Raw genomic sequence first — 17,672 nt, forward strand, 5'->3', positions numbered from 1 at the left:
TCTTACATAATTAGAGCGCACATTGCTAGTTTCACACACAATTACAGTTACAGTAGAAGATTTACACCTGCTTTAATGTCTGACATCTATTAACGCATTCATGGCATGTTTATTTGTTCCCGAAGCTGTCTGTTTTCACATATTTATACCCAACAGCTTCAACTGTGTGTATAAGGTGTCAGAGGGATGAAGAAAAACAATGAGTAAGATCTGTTGCTGGATTTCAGGTGTATTTTTATTACAGAGATTTTTGGTGTTGCACAGATCTTGGACCCAAGTTACTGATATAAATATTCCAAATATGTGGATTTTCTATTTTAAAACTGCTGTATGATATTATTAGATAGGATCAGTGCCTTGGGAGCTGCTTTTCCTGGCCCAAGTACCTTTTCTCAAATGATGTTTTCGATGCTCCATAGTCTTCTTTTAACAACGCCTCGTGATTAATTGTGTACTTGCCCAGATTTTGTACAACCAGCAAAGCGTGGAAGTGGAGGGAAACCTCAAGAGGAAGCTGATCACCTCCCTGCAGCCCGACACGGACTACTCGTTCGTGCTGACCAGCCGCGGGAACATCGCCGGGGGTCTCCAACAGCAGGTGTCCATACGCACCGCCCCGGACCTGATCCAGACCCAGCCCATCAACAAGCAGCAGGCAGAGGGCGGCAAAATGACCATAATCCTGCCCAAGGTCCAGACCAACGCTCGGATAAGGTCAGTAATTAGCCCAGTGGGATCGGCTCACTCACAGTCTGGGCACACTCCCCCCCCCCCCTCGATAAGTGATGACTGCTGTCAGCCTCCCGACGCCATTATTTTACATTAGCATCCGGGCTAATAGCTTTGTTTGTGCTTTGGATCTTGGCTGCGGTAATAGCCAAGAACTCCATCAGTGAACTAGTGCGATGGGAGCGAATTCGCAAAGTGGAAGCACATAAAAAACCCACTGGATGTCAACACATGCAGTATGTCACCAAGGACAATGGACCCAGCCGCGTGGTGTTTTGCATACTTCTGCAATTGTGAGGGAGGCAGCCAACCTTGAGGTAATCCTTGAGTCATGTTCAATTTGTGTTGGCCCATTTAAAGGACAGTGGAAGTTGTATTTCGTTTCGCGTTGAGAAACATTTACGCCGCATCTTTGTTACAAGTCCAAATCGAGACCATAACAACTACCATGAAAGCTTTAAAACATGCGCACACTTTAGTTTACAGTGTTTACAAAGGGATCGGAATATGCAATGAATAAACATGCAGGTTTAAAGGTAATGTCTGTGGGATGCGTGTTTCGTGGTTTTAAAGGCACTAAAAATGAACTTGTGATCCCTTAAGCAAATGAGATGCGATTCCTCATTTGAAAGTTAAGAGTCACTGAGCTTTAACTTTTGAGGCTACATTAGCGCTCATCAGGACTTGATTAAAGGTGCACTATAAAACTTTTTATGTAAAATAATATATTGGTGCGTGTTTGACCGTTCAGTGACCCCGCGGCTGTATGGGTGGTTAGCTTGGCGCCTTAGCTTTCCATCCCAGTGGCTCCTATTCTGCTCCAGGATTAATTTTATTACAGGTTTTTGGGGATTTCTGGTAGGTTTTTCGGAATGGATTGCATACGTAACCATGGATACGGTTCAATCAACAGTGAAAACCTGAAAAACAATTAATCCTGGAATGTCCTACATGCTACGCTAACCACCTAAGCATCCACTGGGTGACTGAAAGGTCAAATACATATTATTATTATCAGCTTTTATTTTATTTTTTTTACATAAAAAGTTGCATAATGCACCTTTAAGGATGTTGCGAATGTGGAAATTGGTTACAGTCCCATTAAGTTTTCCAGACTGGATCTAACCTGTCAAAAAACATAAACAACTTTTTCATCATGTAAAATGTTTTTCTAATTGTGAACAAATCACCCTTATAATTGTTAACTATAAAACTATTTCGTTTGTTCATGTTGACCTCATGAAAGTCAAACCCTGACTTAAGACTGAAGCCTTTTACTATTTTATACCAATGTCTTTCTTCTATGCACTTCCCATAAAACTTATGATTGCAATACACTCACCCCCACTGAAGCTGGCATACCTTATCCGATCAATGAAGCACTGCACTGTTCGAGTCTCAGAGCTGCACTTTTAACCCTTTGCCAACTTGACGCACCTCATCACCTCACGGCTGATGATAATTGCATCTTTTGGCATCAACTCGAGCCGCATTATCTTGACTTTAGAGATTGTTGGAGCAGAAACTGCCTTGACCCTTTCTTTCCGAAAGTCTTCCCTCTCTTTCGTCGACCAATACACATAAAGTAGAGCTGTGGCCGATGCAGGAGAGGAGAAGCTGATTGGTAAAAAGATTACAGGGTTGTCGGGCCTGGCTGAGCTCCAAGACTGAGATTGACAGGCAGAGGGTGCAGGTGATCGGGAGGTGGGGGCTTGTGATGGGAGAGAGGTGGAGGAATCTTGTTATACATGTCTTCTGCCGCTTGGAAAGTGGACTGACTGTTGAATCACTGAGTTGGGGCCTGGGGAGAGAGTGGTGGGAAGGAGGTAGAGAGCGAGCATTAGGGTGAGGGGAGAGTAACTGAGGCCTCTCTGTGGTGGAAAAAAATGACATGGCCAAATACAATGCACACAGACCGAGCATCCCATATTTTACTTGAAAGGTGGCCTCAAACCATTAAAGGTGGACATTACACTTATGCAGGCATTTACAGACTTTACTCAAGAAACATGAAATCGCTTTGGTGGTCGTTTATGTTGCACCAGCCCTGGGCCTGAAATTGTAATCCACAGGTTCACCACCAGATGTCACTAAATCCTCCAAAAAAAGAGCACATTCACATAGACTTGAGTATGAGTTTTCCAGAAGCTTAAAGTGTGCTGACACACTTGTGTAACCTAATTGGTACACATGGCCTATTTAAGTTAGATACATCAAAGGCAGCCTCCCTCTAGTAGCACGCACACAGTATTTAAAGTGACTTGCGATTTTCCCCCTAAACTTATGTCCTTTTAATGCCTCTTTCTCCCTTCTATTCTTAGCTTTTAGAATGATTTGCGGTAAAAAAAAAAAAAAAACATGCACACGCCAGGGTTTAGTGACACAGTGGTTTCTATTAACCTAAGCATTCCTGCGGGGATCACTATTAGCCGAAAGCCCGTCTCGATGGGACAGTGTTTGTTCCAGTCCGCACGGCAGATGTTCTTAGTGATTAGCCATTAATTGGAGAACGCGGTGCCAATCTGCTGGTGTCCGACCTTTGCTTAACGCTTAAATTTAGCATTCATCCCGGCGCTAAACTCCACCGTTAGAAAAAAAAAAAAGGTGAACGTTTGTACTTTTTTGTTAACGCATCCATGGTTATCCTTCCATGGCCTTTGAGTTTGGGGACAGAGAAGACATGATTCAGCTACTGAACTTTGTAGACTTAAAAGTTATGGTGTATCAACCTCTTACCCCCCACCTGAACTGGGAGCATTTTCTCCAGTCCAGCTTTACCCAAATCTTAAAAGCTTACAGCCAGTAGGCCAGTCTAATATTTGAACACCCTGGACCTACAAAACTGAATCTTTTTCTTTGCGTTGTTGCTGTGTTGTCAGCGGATTTTTTCCACTTTTTCATAGGTTTTTGTCAGTCTTTTGTTGCGTTTTTGACCCATTTTTGTCCCTTTTTTGTTGTGTTTTGTGTTACTTTTTGGTGTTTTTTTAATCACATTTTTGTCACATTTCTGCCACTTTTTCCATTGCTTTTTTGTTGCATTTTCATCCACATTTTCCTTTAGTTTTTGTCGCTATTTTGAGTTTTTTAGTTTTGGATAATACAGAACTGGAGAAAATGCGCTCGGTTCAGGCGGGGGTTAAGAGGTGATTTTACAGCTTATTACCAATAAAGTGTTAACGGTTAGTCTAACCCACAAGATTAGTATGTTTTATGTTTTATGCAAGAGCAGATTTTTGCTGATTGTGCTGTCCTACTTTTGACACTTTTTCAAACTCCTATTTCCAGTAAAGTCATTAGAGCAGCGTCCCCTCTACTAAACAGTTGCCTGTCTCGCTAATACACAGTTTTGATCTCAGCATGTGTGTCTGACTTTTATACGTCTTTGCAGGTGGTACTACATTGTGGTGGTCCCTGGGTCTCCTTCGCCTCGGCGGTGGCCAACTCCAGACGAGATGGACCTAGATGAGGTGAGTGCCAGCTGGCATCTGATTGGCTAATGCGGCGCGGGGGTCAGAGGCCGGCGGTAGCACCTCCCGCTCCAACTGGGAAGGAAGTAGTTGCGTGTAGCCCTAATTAGCTCGACAGTATACTCGCGCTGGGTATAGGGGGCAGACAGGTTTATGCAATGACGCAAACCGAACAGGTGGGAGACGAGACGGGATATTGATGTGAGCCAACTCAGAGGACCCATCTGCCTCCATAGACAATACCGGGAGAAATAATAGAGATTCGTATTGTTCCTGTGCTACTGATTGTATCCATATTATGTTTTAATTCATTTATCTTGCACTACAAGTCCAACTGCGAAATCATTCCTAAAATTTAGCTTAACTTAGCTGTATGATGAAAATTATGATTGGGAATAATTACATTTTGTAAAAAAAGATGATTGAAAATAAATGTTTGAATACTTGACTCAGCATTGCAAAAGCACGGTGTGATGAGCATTTGCAAAAATATGTTCTTGATTATAGACCTCACTAATGAAAATACTTATTATGTATTGAAAGGCTTGCTTCAGAGTGTTTATTGAATTGTTGTTTACTTTCCTGTCAACCTGCCTTACCCAGTCATTTTAATAATTATTTTTTATTGTGCTGAAGGACCTTAAAAATGCTACTAGCTTAAAGTGACAGTGTTTAATGCTTTTGAAAATATGACTTATTTAGAAGGATAACATCAGTTGTAAGTTATGAAGCAGCAATTTTAATGAAGAAATGTTGGGCAGAAAAGTTATTTTTAAGCTGCTGGAAGTGACATAGATAAAGGTAAAATTCCATAGCAGTTTGACTCATTTCCCATTGACTTAAAGAAGAACTAAGTAACTTGTTAACCTTAATAAATCCTTTACGTAGTCCCTCTGGGGGTAATACAAGTGTTGATGGGATGACTTGGGGGTCTTTCATCTCCCCCTAGTGTCTCTGTCCGGAAAACCACTCTTGCAACTTCCCTGCACCGGGTCGGAGCCACCAATACACACTAATAGAATCACGAAGAAGAAGCTAACAGGCTAATAGGCAAAGCTAAATGTGGGCTAGCGCCACTTTAGCAGTATTTACAGCCAAGTTTGATTGGAAAAAAATATCTCCATTGTGTCATTGAGATGTGGCACAATGTACAATATCCCTCTCTCCCTTCGTCTTTTCTGTCAGCAGAGTATTTACTCTCACTCAAAAAACGCAACATGCTATGACATCTGCAGTGGGGCTTATGGCATCTAGGGGCATTAGTTACTTTGTTCTGCTTTAACATGGTCGGCACAGCAACAGTTTAAAATTGTTGTCCTTCATCTATGTCACTTCCTGTCCGTGTCCAATAAGGAAGTGAAAACATATATTAACATCACAAAAATGGCCAAACTAAAGAAAGCTGTGTACAATCAAGCAAAATCTGAAATATAGTTGTGTTAACTATGTTTTAGTAAAAATTGTGTGATATGCACTTTAAAGTTATTATATGACATTTGTAATCACCAATAAATCCAGTCTTGGTGAACTCCCTTGTCAAGGTGTTTAAGGATAGAGACTAATGTATCTCTGTTTCAGTTATTAAAACATAAAACATTAAAAATTTCAGTCAGCAATATCTTGCTGCTCTCTGGCCCGCTTCCATTTTGAGCAATTTCTCCGTTCCTTTGCAGGGACTAATAAAATGTGTGCTCCGTTTGTGTCAAAATATTGGAATTGCAAATTTGGCGAAAACCCAAATTAAATTTCCCCTGTGAGACTCCGTCAGGACCTGCTCCACTATTTTGAAAACTTAACAATCCCTTTCAAACAAAGTAGGGCTACGGCTATTCATAATTCATGCGAAATGACAATGACAATCCAGATTTATGAGTTTATCATTCCTCCGCTCAATAACGGCCCATGTCGCCACCTGGGACTCGGCGCTAAATGACGAGCCTAAATATTAATAACATCATTTTTAAGTAAACTCCTCCGCCGCTTGAACGGATCTCCTTTGTGCACGGTCTCTGTAGAAATAAAAGGCAGAAAGCCGGGAGTCCCTGAGTCATTAAGCAGGGAGCGGACGATTGTCTCCTCCTCCCTCCGACATGATGATTTAATAAAGCCACATCTGGAGACAGGCGTGCCACAAAAACAAAACGCCGGTGGATCCTTCGCTGCCGCAGTGCTGTGTAATGGGTATGGGTCTGCTCATTTATTAGGCAGCCTGGCAGTCCTGCTGAGAGGGGTAGACTGCGGGAGAAAGAGGCACTAATTGCTCTCTCCGTTACTGCGGCTTCACTGTTTGCAAAAAGTTGTGTCACTGAGCAAAAGGGCATTAAGTTTGGGAGGAAACCATCGCCGCTTATTTGGGTAATAACTAACCCCTGGGCATTCTGGGAAAGTTTGGCAGATTAAGTCATTTTATTTATTTGTTGTAGTCGATTCATTCCCAATTCATGCAGAAATAGCACAGTGGAGGTGTTTTTGGTGTGACATTACCATGATTTCCACCAGATTGTAAAAATATGTAACTCTGCGATCAATGGCAAATCGAAATAACTTGCAGCACATCTTTTTAAAGGTCTTTCAAACATTTTAGGTAAGAAAATAGTATGTTTCGATCTGAATTTGACACTTGTTACTACGTGGATATTCAAGGCCAGTTTGTTAGTGCAGCTGACAGGTTAAAGCAGAACTAAGTAACTTGTTAACCTTAATAAATCCTTTTTGTAGTCCCTCTGGGCGTAATGCAAGCGTTAATGGGATGATTGGGGGGTCTTTCGTCTCCCTCTGGTGTCTCTGGCCAGAAAACCACACTCGCAATACACACTAATGGAATCACGAAGAAGAAGCTAACAGGGCGAAGCTAATTGTGGGCTAGCGCCACTTTAGCTGTATAGCCAAGTTTGAGTGTATAAAATATCTCGATTGTGTTTATTGGGTTGTGGCACAGCGTACAATATCCCTCTCTCCCTTTGTGATTTCTGTTTGCGTAGTATTTACTCTTACGGACAATTAATGAGTAAAAACAACACAACATGCTACGACACCTGCAGTGGCGCTTATGGCCTCTTGGGGCATAAGTTACTTAGTTCTGCTTTAAGGTCAACTCTGAGATGGATCAGTGTTGTAAAGTAGTCACACTAAGCCTTGTCATGTTTCGCCACAGTTAATCCTATAACATTGTCACTAAAGCAATGTTGTATTTGAGCAAACCCTTCGATATATACTTTAGCCTCTTACATACATGCGTGTTCAGATGGACCCCAGGCGGCTCATGCGAGAAGTACCCACACTCCCCCGCAGCACTCTGATGCCCTCCTATTTTGTTCATATGCATACATTTGAAGTACCATAAACTATTTTTGACATGTAGGTGCTTCTCAGAGCAGGAGAGTAGCCATCCACAGAAGCCACAGATCGGCCGTGTTTGTAAAGGACTTCAGTTTCGTGCAGCTAAGTGCACTCCTGGTCGATAACTTGGCTAACAAAAACTATCCTTATAAAGCATTTTATTGATTTCCGCTATATGATTTAAGTTTGCAGCAAAAACATGGCTCATTACTCTGAACCCAAAAGGAGTTGGATAAAGTGCAAACCTACTCCTACACACCCACATATGCAGCACGTATAATGGGAACCTTAGTGCGCGTTAATGCAGTATTGTTCCCTATGGAACAATATTGTTATGGGGCAGAGGTGAAGCCAGTAATTACATTTACAATTCAAAAGCTTGTGTATAAAATGCACCATGCACTGTCACTGCTTAAATACATATAGACTGTGTAATGCGCGGTTTATTTCCCTTATTTTTAAATTGTAACGTTACATACAGTATATGCTTCCTCTTTGTCTTTATCTTACACTTTTCCCACACTTGATTTTGAAACTTTTTGGTTAGTTTAGCACTTAATAACATGGTCTTCTTTTAATTGCCATGGGTCTAAACTCCTGTAAAAGTGATTAAATTGTCTTGATATCTTGTGTTTCCAGTTGGTGCGGTCCAGCGAGGGCCCGGTGCTGAGGCGGCGACGGCACTTGGACTCACTAAAGCCATACATCGCTGCCAAACTGGCCTCTCTGCCCCCGACCTTCACTCTGGGTGATGAGCAGAAGTACAACGGCTATTACAACCGGCCCCTGACCAGCCAGCAGGATTATCGCTGCTTTGTCCTGGCTGCGCTCCGCGACGATCACCAAGACCAGGCCGATAAATATGTAAGACACACGCTCGCTGTTATTGATTCTGAACGAGTCAAATCAGGCCCTCTGCATCGGGCTTTAATCTAGTGCGGCAGCATAAGAGGAGAAACATGAGACGGAGATGGGATTGAACGCTATGGGGGAAAAGCCGCCATGTTTGTCATCAGTAGAGATGCATTACTCCAAAGTATGTTGTTTTTATTGAATGCAGAACAACTCTTCTTGTAACCCAAAGTCGAGCATTTTATATTCTACATCTCTATTGGTTTTCATCTTTCCTGATCATATCAATAATAACACTAATACATCAGGCTTGAATGGGGCTTTTCAAAGACACTTTACATAACGCATAACAACGATTTTTCTAAGAAGTAAACTAAATCTCGTTGTATACGTGCCTGTTTTTGACGCGGCAGGTTCATTCAGATGTCAAGCCTCTTCACGTTCAAGTCAAAACTATCAAAATATTGCGTAATGTTTACCCAACTCAATAACAACCTTTTTGATACTGTATGTTATTCAGATATACGAACTGTACTGAAATTGCGATTCCTTTAAATCCTTGCAGTATAGTGTTATATTTGCAGCCGTGTAGCCTCACTTTGAAGCTTGTTTTGTCAGGTTTTTTCCCCTTCTCTAGAACCCATTTAAATTTATCAGCCTGTCGTCAGCCTCCAAGTGCATCTCCTCTCAAGTGTTTGTAAAATGGGAGACTCAGGCCAAATAGTTGTTTTTGTCTTTACTGCCACTTACCCTTTAAAGCAACCTCTAAAAGTCATTGCGGCGAGCTCTGATAAGTCTTTTATCAGTCCGAGTGACGTTAGAGATTTAGCTTTTCTATTAAGTTTTCACGTTGCGCTCCATGCAGATCCACTCACAACAACTCTCTCCCCGAGACAAGGAGGTTTTTTTTTTTTCTACAGTCTCCCGGAGTAACCTTTTCAGTTGTTTGTGTCTTCGATGCGGGAAGCTTGGCCATGTGGATACACCAATGGCAGCGGCGTGTGAAGATGGGACGTCATAGTGTCATTGAAGTTTCATTACAAGTCTCAAACTAGCCATACACCAAAATATTTATGACAACTTCAGATCTGCAATGCTCCCCATAGAAGTGACAAAGGTGCTTGTCTTCTGTATGCACTACTGTATCCTTGCAAACTCTATTCCCTTTGCGTTTATGTAAATGCGTATAGCCCTGGCCCATCTCTTAACTGGCCGTTTGGAGTTTCTTACAGCCGTCCAACACAGCTTCCTCCTTGCCCCAGTCCTCTGTGGACCAGTCCGGAGTAAACTTTGCTTCTGGACGAGCTGGTCTCTTCAATTGCTCTGGGCTTTTCCACCACCCTGGACATGCATATTCAATAGCCCTTTGGCCGCAAGTCCTTCAAATCCACAGCTTTTTTTTTTTTTTTTTTTTTCAGTCTTATTTCGACTATTTCCTTTTCTCTACTTCCTCCCCCGTTTTCTTTGCCCCGTCTCTGCCTCCATGTTCGCACACCGTGAAGAGGGCTAGAGGAGATTGATTAGCGCTGCGGTAGTTAAGAGGGAGAGTCCACGGTCTGGTCACAGGGCCCAGGGAGTACGGAAAGCAAGACTCGATTCCCTTGAAATTCTTGGTCTTAAAAGTCCCCCAAGCCCGACGTCCTGCAGTAATCCCGTCGCTCGGGCTGCGCACACATCTGCAAAGAGGGGAGGTGTGAAGGAGAGAGGAGTGGGCAGCCATGATACTCTCCACTTCAAAGAGGCGATGCTAAAACCCCAACAACACACTCTGCTCTTGCCAGATGCACAAGGTGGATCCGCAATGCTCAAGATCAGTCTGTGTGCTCTTCATTTACAGACTTAAGCGGGCTTCAATTGCATGATGCGTCACTTGCGTAGCAGGCTAATCTTCTAGCTTGATTAGCCAGACCAAAAGGCTTAAGATGTCTTGGTGTAATGCCACTGCTCCTGACGTGCTGCCATCATGCACTGGTTTCAGATGGGTCAAATACAGTGCGCAAATAGGAAAATAAAGTCCACCTATATGCACAGAAATGTATGATCAGAGATACAGACGGCAGCTTTGCAAATGCCCATATATGGTCATGTTCGAAGCTGCCAGATGGGGAAAATAAAGAAGAGAAAAAAATGAAGAAGAGAAAAAAATGAACTTTTCTCCATCATGACTTCAACAAATCCTGATGTGTTTATGTTTTTCTACTAAATAAAGTTACAGAGACATGGAAAGGGAGCAGAGTGATTCAACAGCCCATAAATACTTAAAAAACTGGCCATGCTAACCAGGAAGGTTTGCTATGTATGCTAACATTAGCAAAGCGATGCTAACGAGTGCCGTTTTTCGCTTCTACTGAACAATTTGTTGGGGAAAAAACAGCCATATGGACTTGATTTTGACTTGACGTTATTGGTGTGTTATGAATATGTTTATAATCCACCAGAAAATGGCTAAAAAGTGTGAAAAATTGTGATTCCCATGAGAGGTTTTCTTCCCCTTTGGCTAGGCCACGCCCCCATGTCTCTATCTATGGTGTTAATATAACGGTGTTAATGTACACTAGAGTTGGCTAATATTAAAGCATTTGTTAGATTTAGATGCAATTACTGCAACATTGGTGCAAAAATAAAAAGTTCTGAGTTACCAAAGGAAAATAACAGTCGAACAAAGAGTTATATTAAAAAAAAACGTTTTCTCTTTGTTACAAATGTAGGGACACTCAGCCTAACCACTGTGCTGATAATTGCTGCTTTATACCGGTAATTTAAACACCTTTTTTATCCGACTGAAGTACCTCTACATCTACTTTAGCATAATCATGTTCAAATTGTACCAAAAGTCAGAAAAGGCCAGCGTAAATGTCTGTCCTCATTCGAACAGTGGCCCTTTCTGTCCTAAATGAGACGCAGAAGCGGTAAGTCGGAGCCGGTTTTCATCCTTCAGTGACTGTCCTCTCACTGACCCATCCACTCCACTCTCTCCCTCTACAGGCGGCACAATCTATATCTCCAACTCATTTCAAAAACAGTTTACCAAAAAGCAGAGGATTTACAGTCCCCTAGATAAGCGCCTCCGCTCTCTCCTATACATTTTTTTAATTTCAAATGCTTTGAATAGCTTTCTGTTGTGCGCATGTACCCACCGAAAACGCTGAGGTAGCCACTAACTTCCATTGATTGAATCCCCAAGTTGCTCAAATTCCCCTTGTGAAACTTTCATACCGTTTTCCGTGTTTGTTTTTACGACCCCCTTAGTGACTGTACAGCGAGGTAACTTCAAGCACCCAGATTGAGCAGTTTGCAGAAGTGGCCTGAAGCGCGATACTTGAACTAAACCCAAGGGAATAAGACAACAGCGTACTTGAAGAAATTACTTGTGTTGGAGCTATGGCTTCTCCCTGGGTAGATCAAACATGGCAGCCAAGGCTCCGTAAGCTATTCTACTGTTTTATGTTGTTTTTGGCTGAAATTATTCTTAGTCTTAAGAATTTAAAGTGATAGTCTGTAAGTTTAAAGGTTTTGCAAATTTGTGTATAAGTGACGCTCCGGGCCTGCAGATGATATTTTTCCTAAAGTCCCTCTCTTAGCCTGACTGCTTGCTTTTGTAATTTTTCGTTACTCCTTTTGCAGACTATCTATTTAAAGGAACAGGCCACCGTTTTTTCATGCTGAGATATGTTCTAACCTGAGCTTAGACGAGTTGATACGTACCTGTCTGGTCTCTGTGCGTGCCCGTGGAAGAGCTTGGTCGCTTCCAACTTCACCCCCGTTTGGAGCCATAGGAATACATTGGGAGAGGCCAAATGCTAACATCTCTGGTCGTTTTGCATGACTGAGCGCACGCACAAAGACCAGACAGTTACGCATCAACTCGTCTAAGCTCAGGCACGAACATATCTCAGTATGGAAAAACGGTGGCCTGTTCCTTTGACCTCATTTTCTACAGTTTGGCTTGACCCAAATCTAAAAATTTCTTGAAAACAGCATCAAAATAGCGAAAACGAGGATGAAAACGCAACAAAAAAGTGCCAAAAACATGCCGGAAAATCAACAAAAAAGTCCCCTACAGTTGAGACACATTTAGATTCGGGTAAAGCTGAACTGGTGTCAAAGTCGGAGGATAAGAGGTTAATATTCAATAACCGTATTGAATTTTACAATGACTCTCTATCATTGTGATATTTTACTGAACATAAACTGTAAGCAATTTGCCTTTTTTCATCAAATTGTGTCAAAACAAGACCCACTAAATAGTACATCAGAACCAAACAAGGCTTTGACAGCAATGACGTCAAAACTGAAATCATTTGGGTGATATATTGTGCAACCCTAAATAATTTATAACTCAGACTCCATAACTGAAGTCTCCAGTCTCATCTCTTCAAGATTCAAGATTTCTTTATTTGTCCCAAAGGAAATTTACCTTGGGCACACCGGCGGCCACGTAGATAAAATACACCCACCATACATTACGCAGAGTGTTGACCAATACATCTCAATAGAAAACACAGTCACAGTCACACAGCACTGCTAAGTTTAGGACTGAGGAAAAGCATGATACCCTTTAAAAAGCTATGGCCAGAATTCTAAGACTAATATGGCAATAATGCTTGTTGAAACCTTTCTATGTTGTATACACACAGCCAATATTTCCTGTTTCTGTTAGTGTAATAGTAATGTGCTCTAAACCAGCTTTAAATCCATATCCGATATTAAAAGCTTACATTTACAGCACACTGTACATCAATGGCTGCGAGTATCAAGCAGTGGCTGGCTATAAGGCGTAAGGCTATAAGAGACTATCTAAGTAGAGAGGGTGCCTTCATGTCTCCCCAGCACCTAAGGCGAATAAACAGGCCGAGGGAAGTGTGAAATGGGATGAGAGATACACAGAGAGTATAAACAGTATCATTTAAGACCAAGGGATGGAGGTAGCATCAGTAAAGCCGCGTTTTCCTTGTGTGCTCTGTCCAGCTTGTGAAGAGCGGATAAGAGGACCGGGTTTGGGCGGGTTTTTTTTGGGGGGTGTGTGCGCTTCTTTTGATAAGACAGAGGTGCACGAGCAGCGAACCAAAACATGTTTACGGAATTTGTTATTTGTATTCGACATCAAGGAATCGGCTTTTCTTGCGCTAATTCTGTCTACGCTCCCGGCTTCCCGTAACATCTAGAGACTTTGGTGCCTTTTTTTTTGTTTTTTTTGGGAAAACTTTTAAACCTCGACAAACAGAAGGAAAATAAAAAAAAAAGTTTCAAATTTGCATGATTTGCTACGAGATAAAAATTAACCACATTCTTGATGGGTTTCGGTAGTAATTGCTGTGTGTCACCTTCTCCTTCAGGCTTCACCCTCCAGCCATGCCTAAAGATATCGGGGTAATTGCTATGCGCCAGGTAGAAGGTGAAGTTTCTCGGTGAATTTGAAATGCATGGCTATAATTGCAAAGAACAGGCATAAGTACAGTAGAAAGAAGGTTAGCGCCCACCCTGCAGCTACTCCTGTGTTTTGCATAGATAAAGACATACCCCGATATATTCCAATTTCTTGTATTTTTGTGTGTGTGTCTCGAGTAGAACCCGCTTGCCCTTCCTCGCTGTGTCAAGCTGCAGGGGAGGAGGGTGCGAGGGTTTCTCTGCTTCCCAGGGGAGGCGACAGCAGCAGCAAGATACAAGGCGGAGATGTTTACTTGTCTGCCTGTTTTGGTTTGTTTTAGACGGAGAATGGCAGCTGGTAGGGTCAACAGCACGCTAAAAACACAAGCGTATACGCAGGGCAAATGTGACTTCATTTCAGGAGAATTTAAGTTGTCTTTGTTTCGGTCGTAAATTGTCTGCAGGCGTAATGCTTAAGCCTGTGATAGTTGCTGTGAGGAGCTAGGCTCATTGTGGTACTTTACTTTACTTACTTTACTTTATTTGTTTATTTAGAAAGGACAGTGCACATTAATGAACACTCAGTACAGTCACTTTGTGTAAATGCGCCAGATTTAGCCAAATAAACCAAAACAAACAAACATGGACATACAGTATTTACACCATTTACTATTTACTTGAGGTAATAGCAGATTCAGGTTTTAGCACATGTTTTTAGAAGGTTGCCAGTTCCTAATTCTTCCATTTGATGTCTTGGTGTTAGATGTCTTGAGCAGTGCACTTGACCCGGTATACTTTACCAACGTAGCCCCCGTGTTACATTAGGGGGAAGATTTTTTTCAAATAATTCGCTTGAGTAAGTAGTGAATTGACATGTTTCCATCTTAACTTGTTCCCTGCCACCTTAGGGTTAGGTTTAGGATTAGGGTTAGGGTTAGCAATTATTTATATCCAAATCTCAAAGCGTATTGACTGGAGAACTTACAACCTTTATGCCAGTGTGATACCTCATTTGAAAGCCAAGACCTTCTAGTTTCTAAAAACTATGTGTGAGATCTGTGTGAGTGAGACACAACTTATGACATTTGCTGTCCCTAACCGTAATCATAACCCTGACTATGGTTACCTAACCCTAACCCCCTGATAAGGAAGATGACAGGTAACAGGTTAATACTAGATATTTTACTTGTATACTCTGGACAAAGCAGTTAGTGGAGGCACTGTGGTGGACTGGTTAGTACTCTTCCCTCACAAGGTTCTGGCTTTGAGTACTATGCGGAAGTCTCTGGGTGGTTTTGCTTTGGGAGCTTTGGTTTGGCACAATAGGCTAATCCTCCAGCTAGGTGATTCTGACCGTGGGCCAGTCTTATCTGACCCTTAGTTCATAGTAGTACTCTTATTGTTTCAAAGCGCATCAGAGTTTGAGAGTTCTTTGGTTGACACTTTATTTCTTGGTTAAATAGTTTAATTTGTAAATAGTGAGTTGATTGTTCATTGGTCAAAATGAAGTTTCTTTATAAAAAACATTTACAACAACATTGCTGGCCAAAGGGGTGTAAACAAAAATACATGTATATAAAAATGCATTTGATAGCACTTCCCTTTATAGTGGTTGTAGTAGTTTGTCGCAGCAGTCGTAGTTGTAATGATAGTAGTAGAGGCAGTGGTGGTGGTGGCAGTAGTCTCTTAATAGGAGAATGCATATTCAGCTTGTGCACTTGCAATGCCGAAGGGCCACATAGCAGTTTCCCATGGTGCGACTTCCTCAGCACTTGCACTGTCTGTCTGTCATCTGGTGTCACCCTCTGCCTTTCTCTTACTGCGGGAGCCTGTGACCCAGACAAACACTGTGAGATTGTGAGGAGAGAAAAAGGCTGAGGAGTCTGAGCTGTACTCCGCCAAGCTACTACACATATTTGTTTACACTCTTTTCACACAGTTTGTATCGCTGACAGATGCTGAACCGGAGGCAACACAAGGAAAGGGCTTTCAAGGCATGCTACCACTGCGTCATACAGCCAAACAAAGTGGAAATGCTCCGCTGTAGTGTGGAATTATTCTGTGAAACCATCTGGATGCACATTGTAAGGAGAGGATCTACAGTCTCTCTAAAGGTTTTTGGTCTGGCGCATTTGACCTCCATTCAAAGTGGCGCAAAAAGGGTACAATAAAGGTGAAAAGGCTTTAGAGCAGTGTATAGCTACTAGTAGTAGTATATGCTCTGCACATGACCAGTTCCCAAAGTGGACAATCGATTATGCTCTTAACCTGGACTAATTTACTATTTAAATCCAAACCAGCTATGCCCTGAACAAATATGCAAAACTAAATTCTAGTTCTGACCCTATGTACCTCCAGAATAAACCAGCCACTAAAGGGCTCTCTCCTTAAATTTTCGAGACACTGTCCCAATAAAGTGCCTCACCAACATTTTTGTTGCTTCTGCAATGTTAAAAGATTGCATTCCGTTATCACCAAGATATTGTATTGATGATTGGGAGAGTGTGACCACTGTGCAAAGCCTTCTCCAGCACACTTCCCAAAGCCTCTCAATGGGGTTAAGATCTGATCTCTGCGTTGGCCAATCCATCTCATGCTCTTTGAACCACTCTGTCAACACATAAGATGAAGATGAAGCCTGGCAATGTCATCTTGGAATATACCCTTGCCATCAGGGAAGAAGAAATGCTTTGATGGAGTAACCTGGTCATTCAGGATGTTCAGTTATTCAGCTGATCTCTTTATAGTGTTGCTGAAGCTACACCTGACCAACTGCAGCGACCCCAGATCATAACAGTTGGTTTAATCCAGGTGGACACTTGTTTTGGGGGTCAAGCAGTGTAGTATATTAAGATAGTAACACTTATTCATGTGCTTGGTAGCTTCCACATTGAGTCATGCATTAGAGTGAACCTGCATTTGGAGCCTCAGCATTGATATTTCAAGTTTTATCATCTAAATTTAGGTGTGTGCATGGAAAATACTGCCTGCTCTTTTAGGGATCTTGTGTGTTGCAGCCCGGGGAAATTACCTATGCTAAAAACGGGTCCTTTACCAAAAACAAGGTACTTCTACCTTCCTCTGCCCCCTGACTAACTGCCCCCTCTCTCCTCCATCGCTCCATTGTGATTCAGAGATGGGGCATTAGGCTGCGTGACTGAGCTTTTATCAGATATTAGCCCCCGTTCAAATGGATGATTCCAGGACTGTGCCGTGACCGAAAGACAGAAAGCCTCTCTCTCATTCCTCCTGCTTATCCACCTCTCCAAAGCACAGCTGCAGTCATTTGTTACAGCACGGCAAATAGAGGAGGGGTTTTTTGGTTTTTTTTTTTCTCCCAGGATTCCCCGCGGGGCCACATCCTCCGGTTTTGTGTTTGGGCCCGTCCCGGTGGAGCAGGAAGCCTCGCAGTGTCGTCACGTCGCCACTGGACAACCGCTGTGCCCAATCTCTTTGTTCATAGATAATAACTAGCTCTCAATGGTACACGAGAAGCAACTTTCAAATACAAATGGGGGAAAATAGGGTGAAGCTGCCGGTGCGAACATAAGGATTTGCATACCCCATTTTCTCTCGAGGCTGCATGAGGTCCCTTTGATTTGGGCGTGTTTTGTGTCCCGTCCATATGAGACTGGAAAGATTGAGAAAGGTTTTTGTCGAGTAAATTTAGCTAAGATTCTGGTAGGATAGATCAAAGGTTGCAAAAGTGGCTTCACCAAATTAAGCAAGAAAGATTGTCAAAGGCTGAATATTCATGAAAGACGAAGACAAAGCGAGAAAATTGATCTTAAATAGATTTTAGCTTTATTTTCTTGATAAGTAGGAGACTTTAAATTAGAAGCATCCAAAAATGTTCTCTTAAATCTATATACGTATACAAATGATAAGAGGTTTTTGATCTTTGTTCATGGTATTGTA

General features: G+C 42.1%; 1 protein-coding gene across 12 annotated transcripts in view; it reads left to right on the forward strand.

Moving 5' to 3' along the window:
• LOC306972931 (receptor-type tyrosine-protein phosphatase F) overlaps positions 1 to 17,672 on the forward strand; it is a 312,548-nt gene that overhangs the window by 244,921 nt on the left and 49,955 nt on the right. For all 12 annotated transcript variants that reach the window (XM_079569644.1, XM_079569640.1, XM_079569648.1 and 9 more), the window contains 3 exons: positions 464 to 714; positions 4,118 to 4,196; positions 8,175 to 8,399. In XM_079569644.1, the coding sequence (XP_079425770.1) occupies positions 464 to 714; positions 4,118 to 4,196; positions 8,175 to 8,399 (555 nt within the window). The remainder of the gene's footprint in view (positions 1 to 463; positions 715 to 4,117; positions 4,197 to 8,174; positions 8,400 to 17,672) is intronic.

The sequence above is a fragment of the Gobius niger genome (assembly GCF_951799975.1).
Source record: "Gobius niger genome assembly, chromosome: 13".
Lineage (NCBI taxonomy): Eukaryota > Metazoa > Chordata > Actinopteri > Gobiiformes > Gobiidae > Gobius > Gobius niger.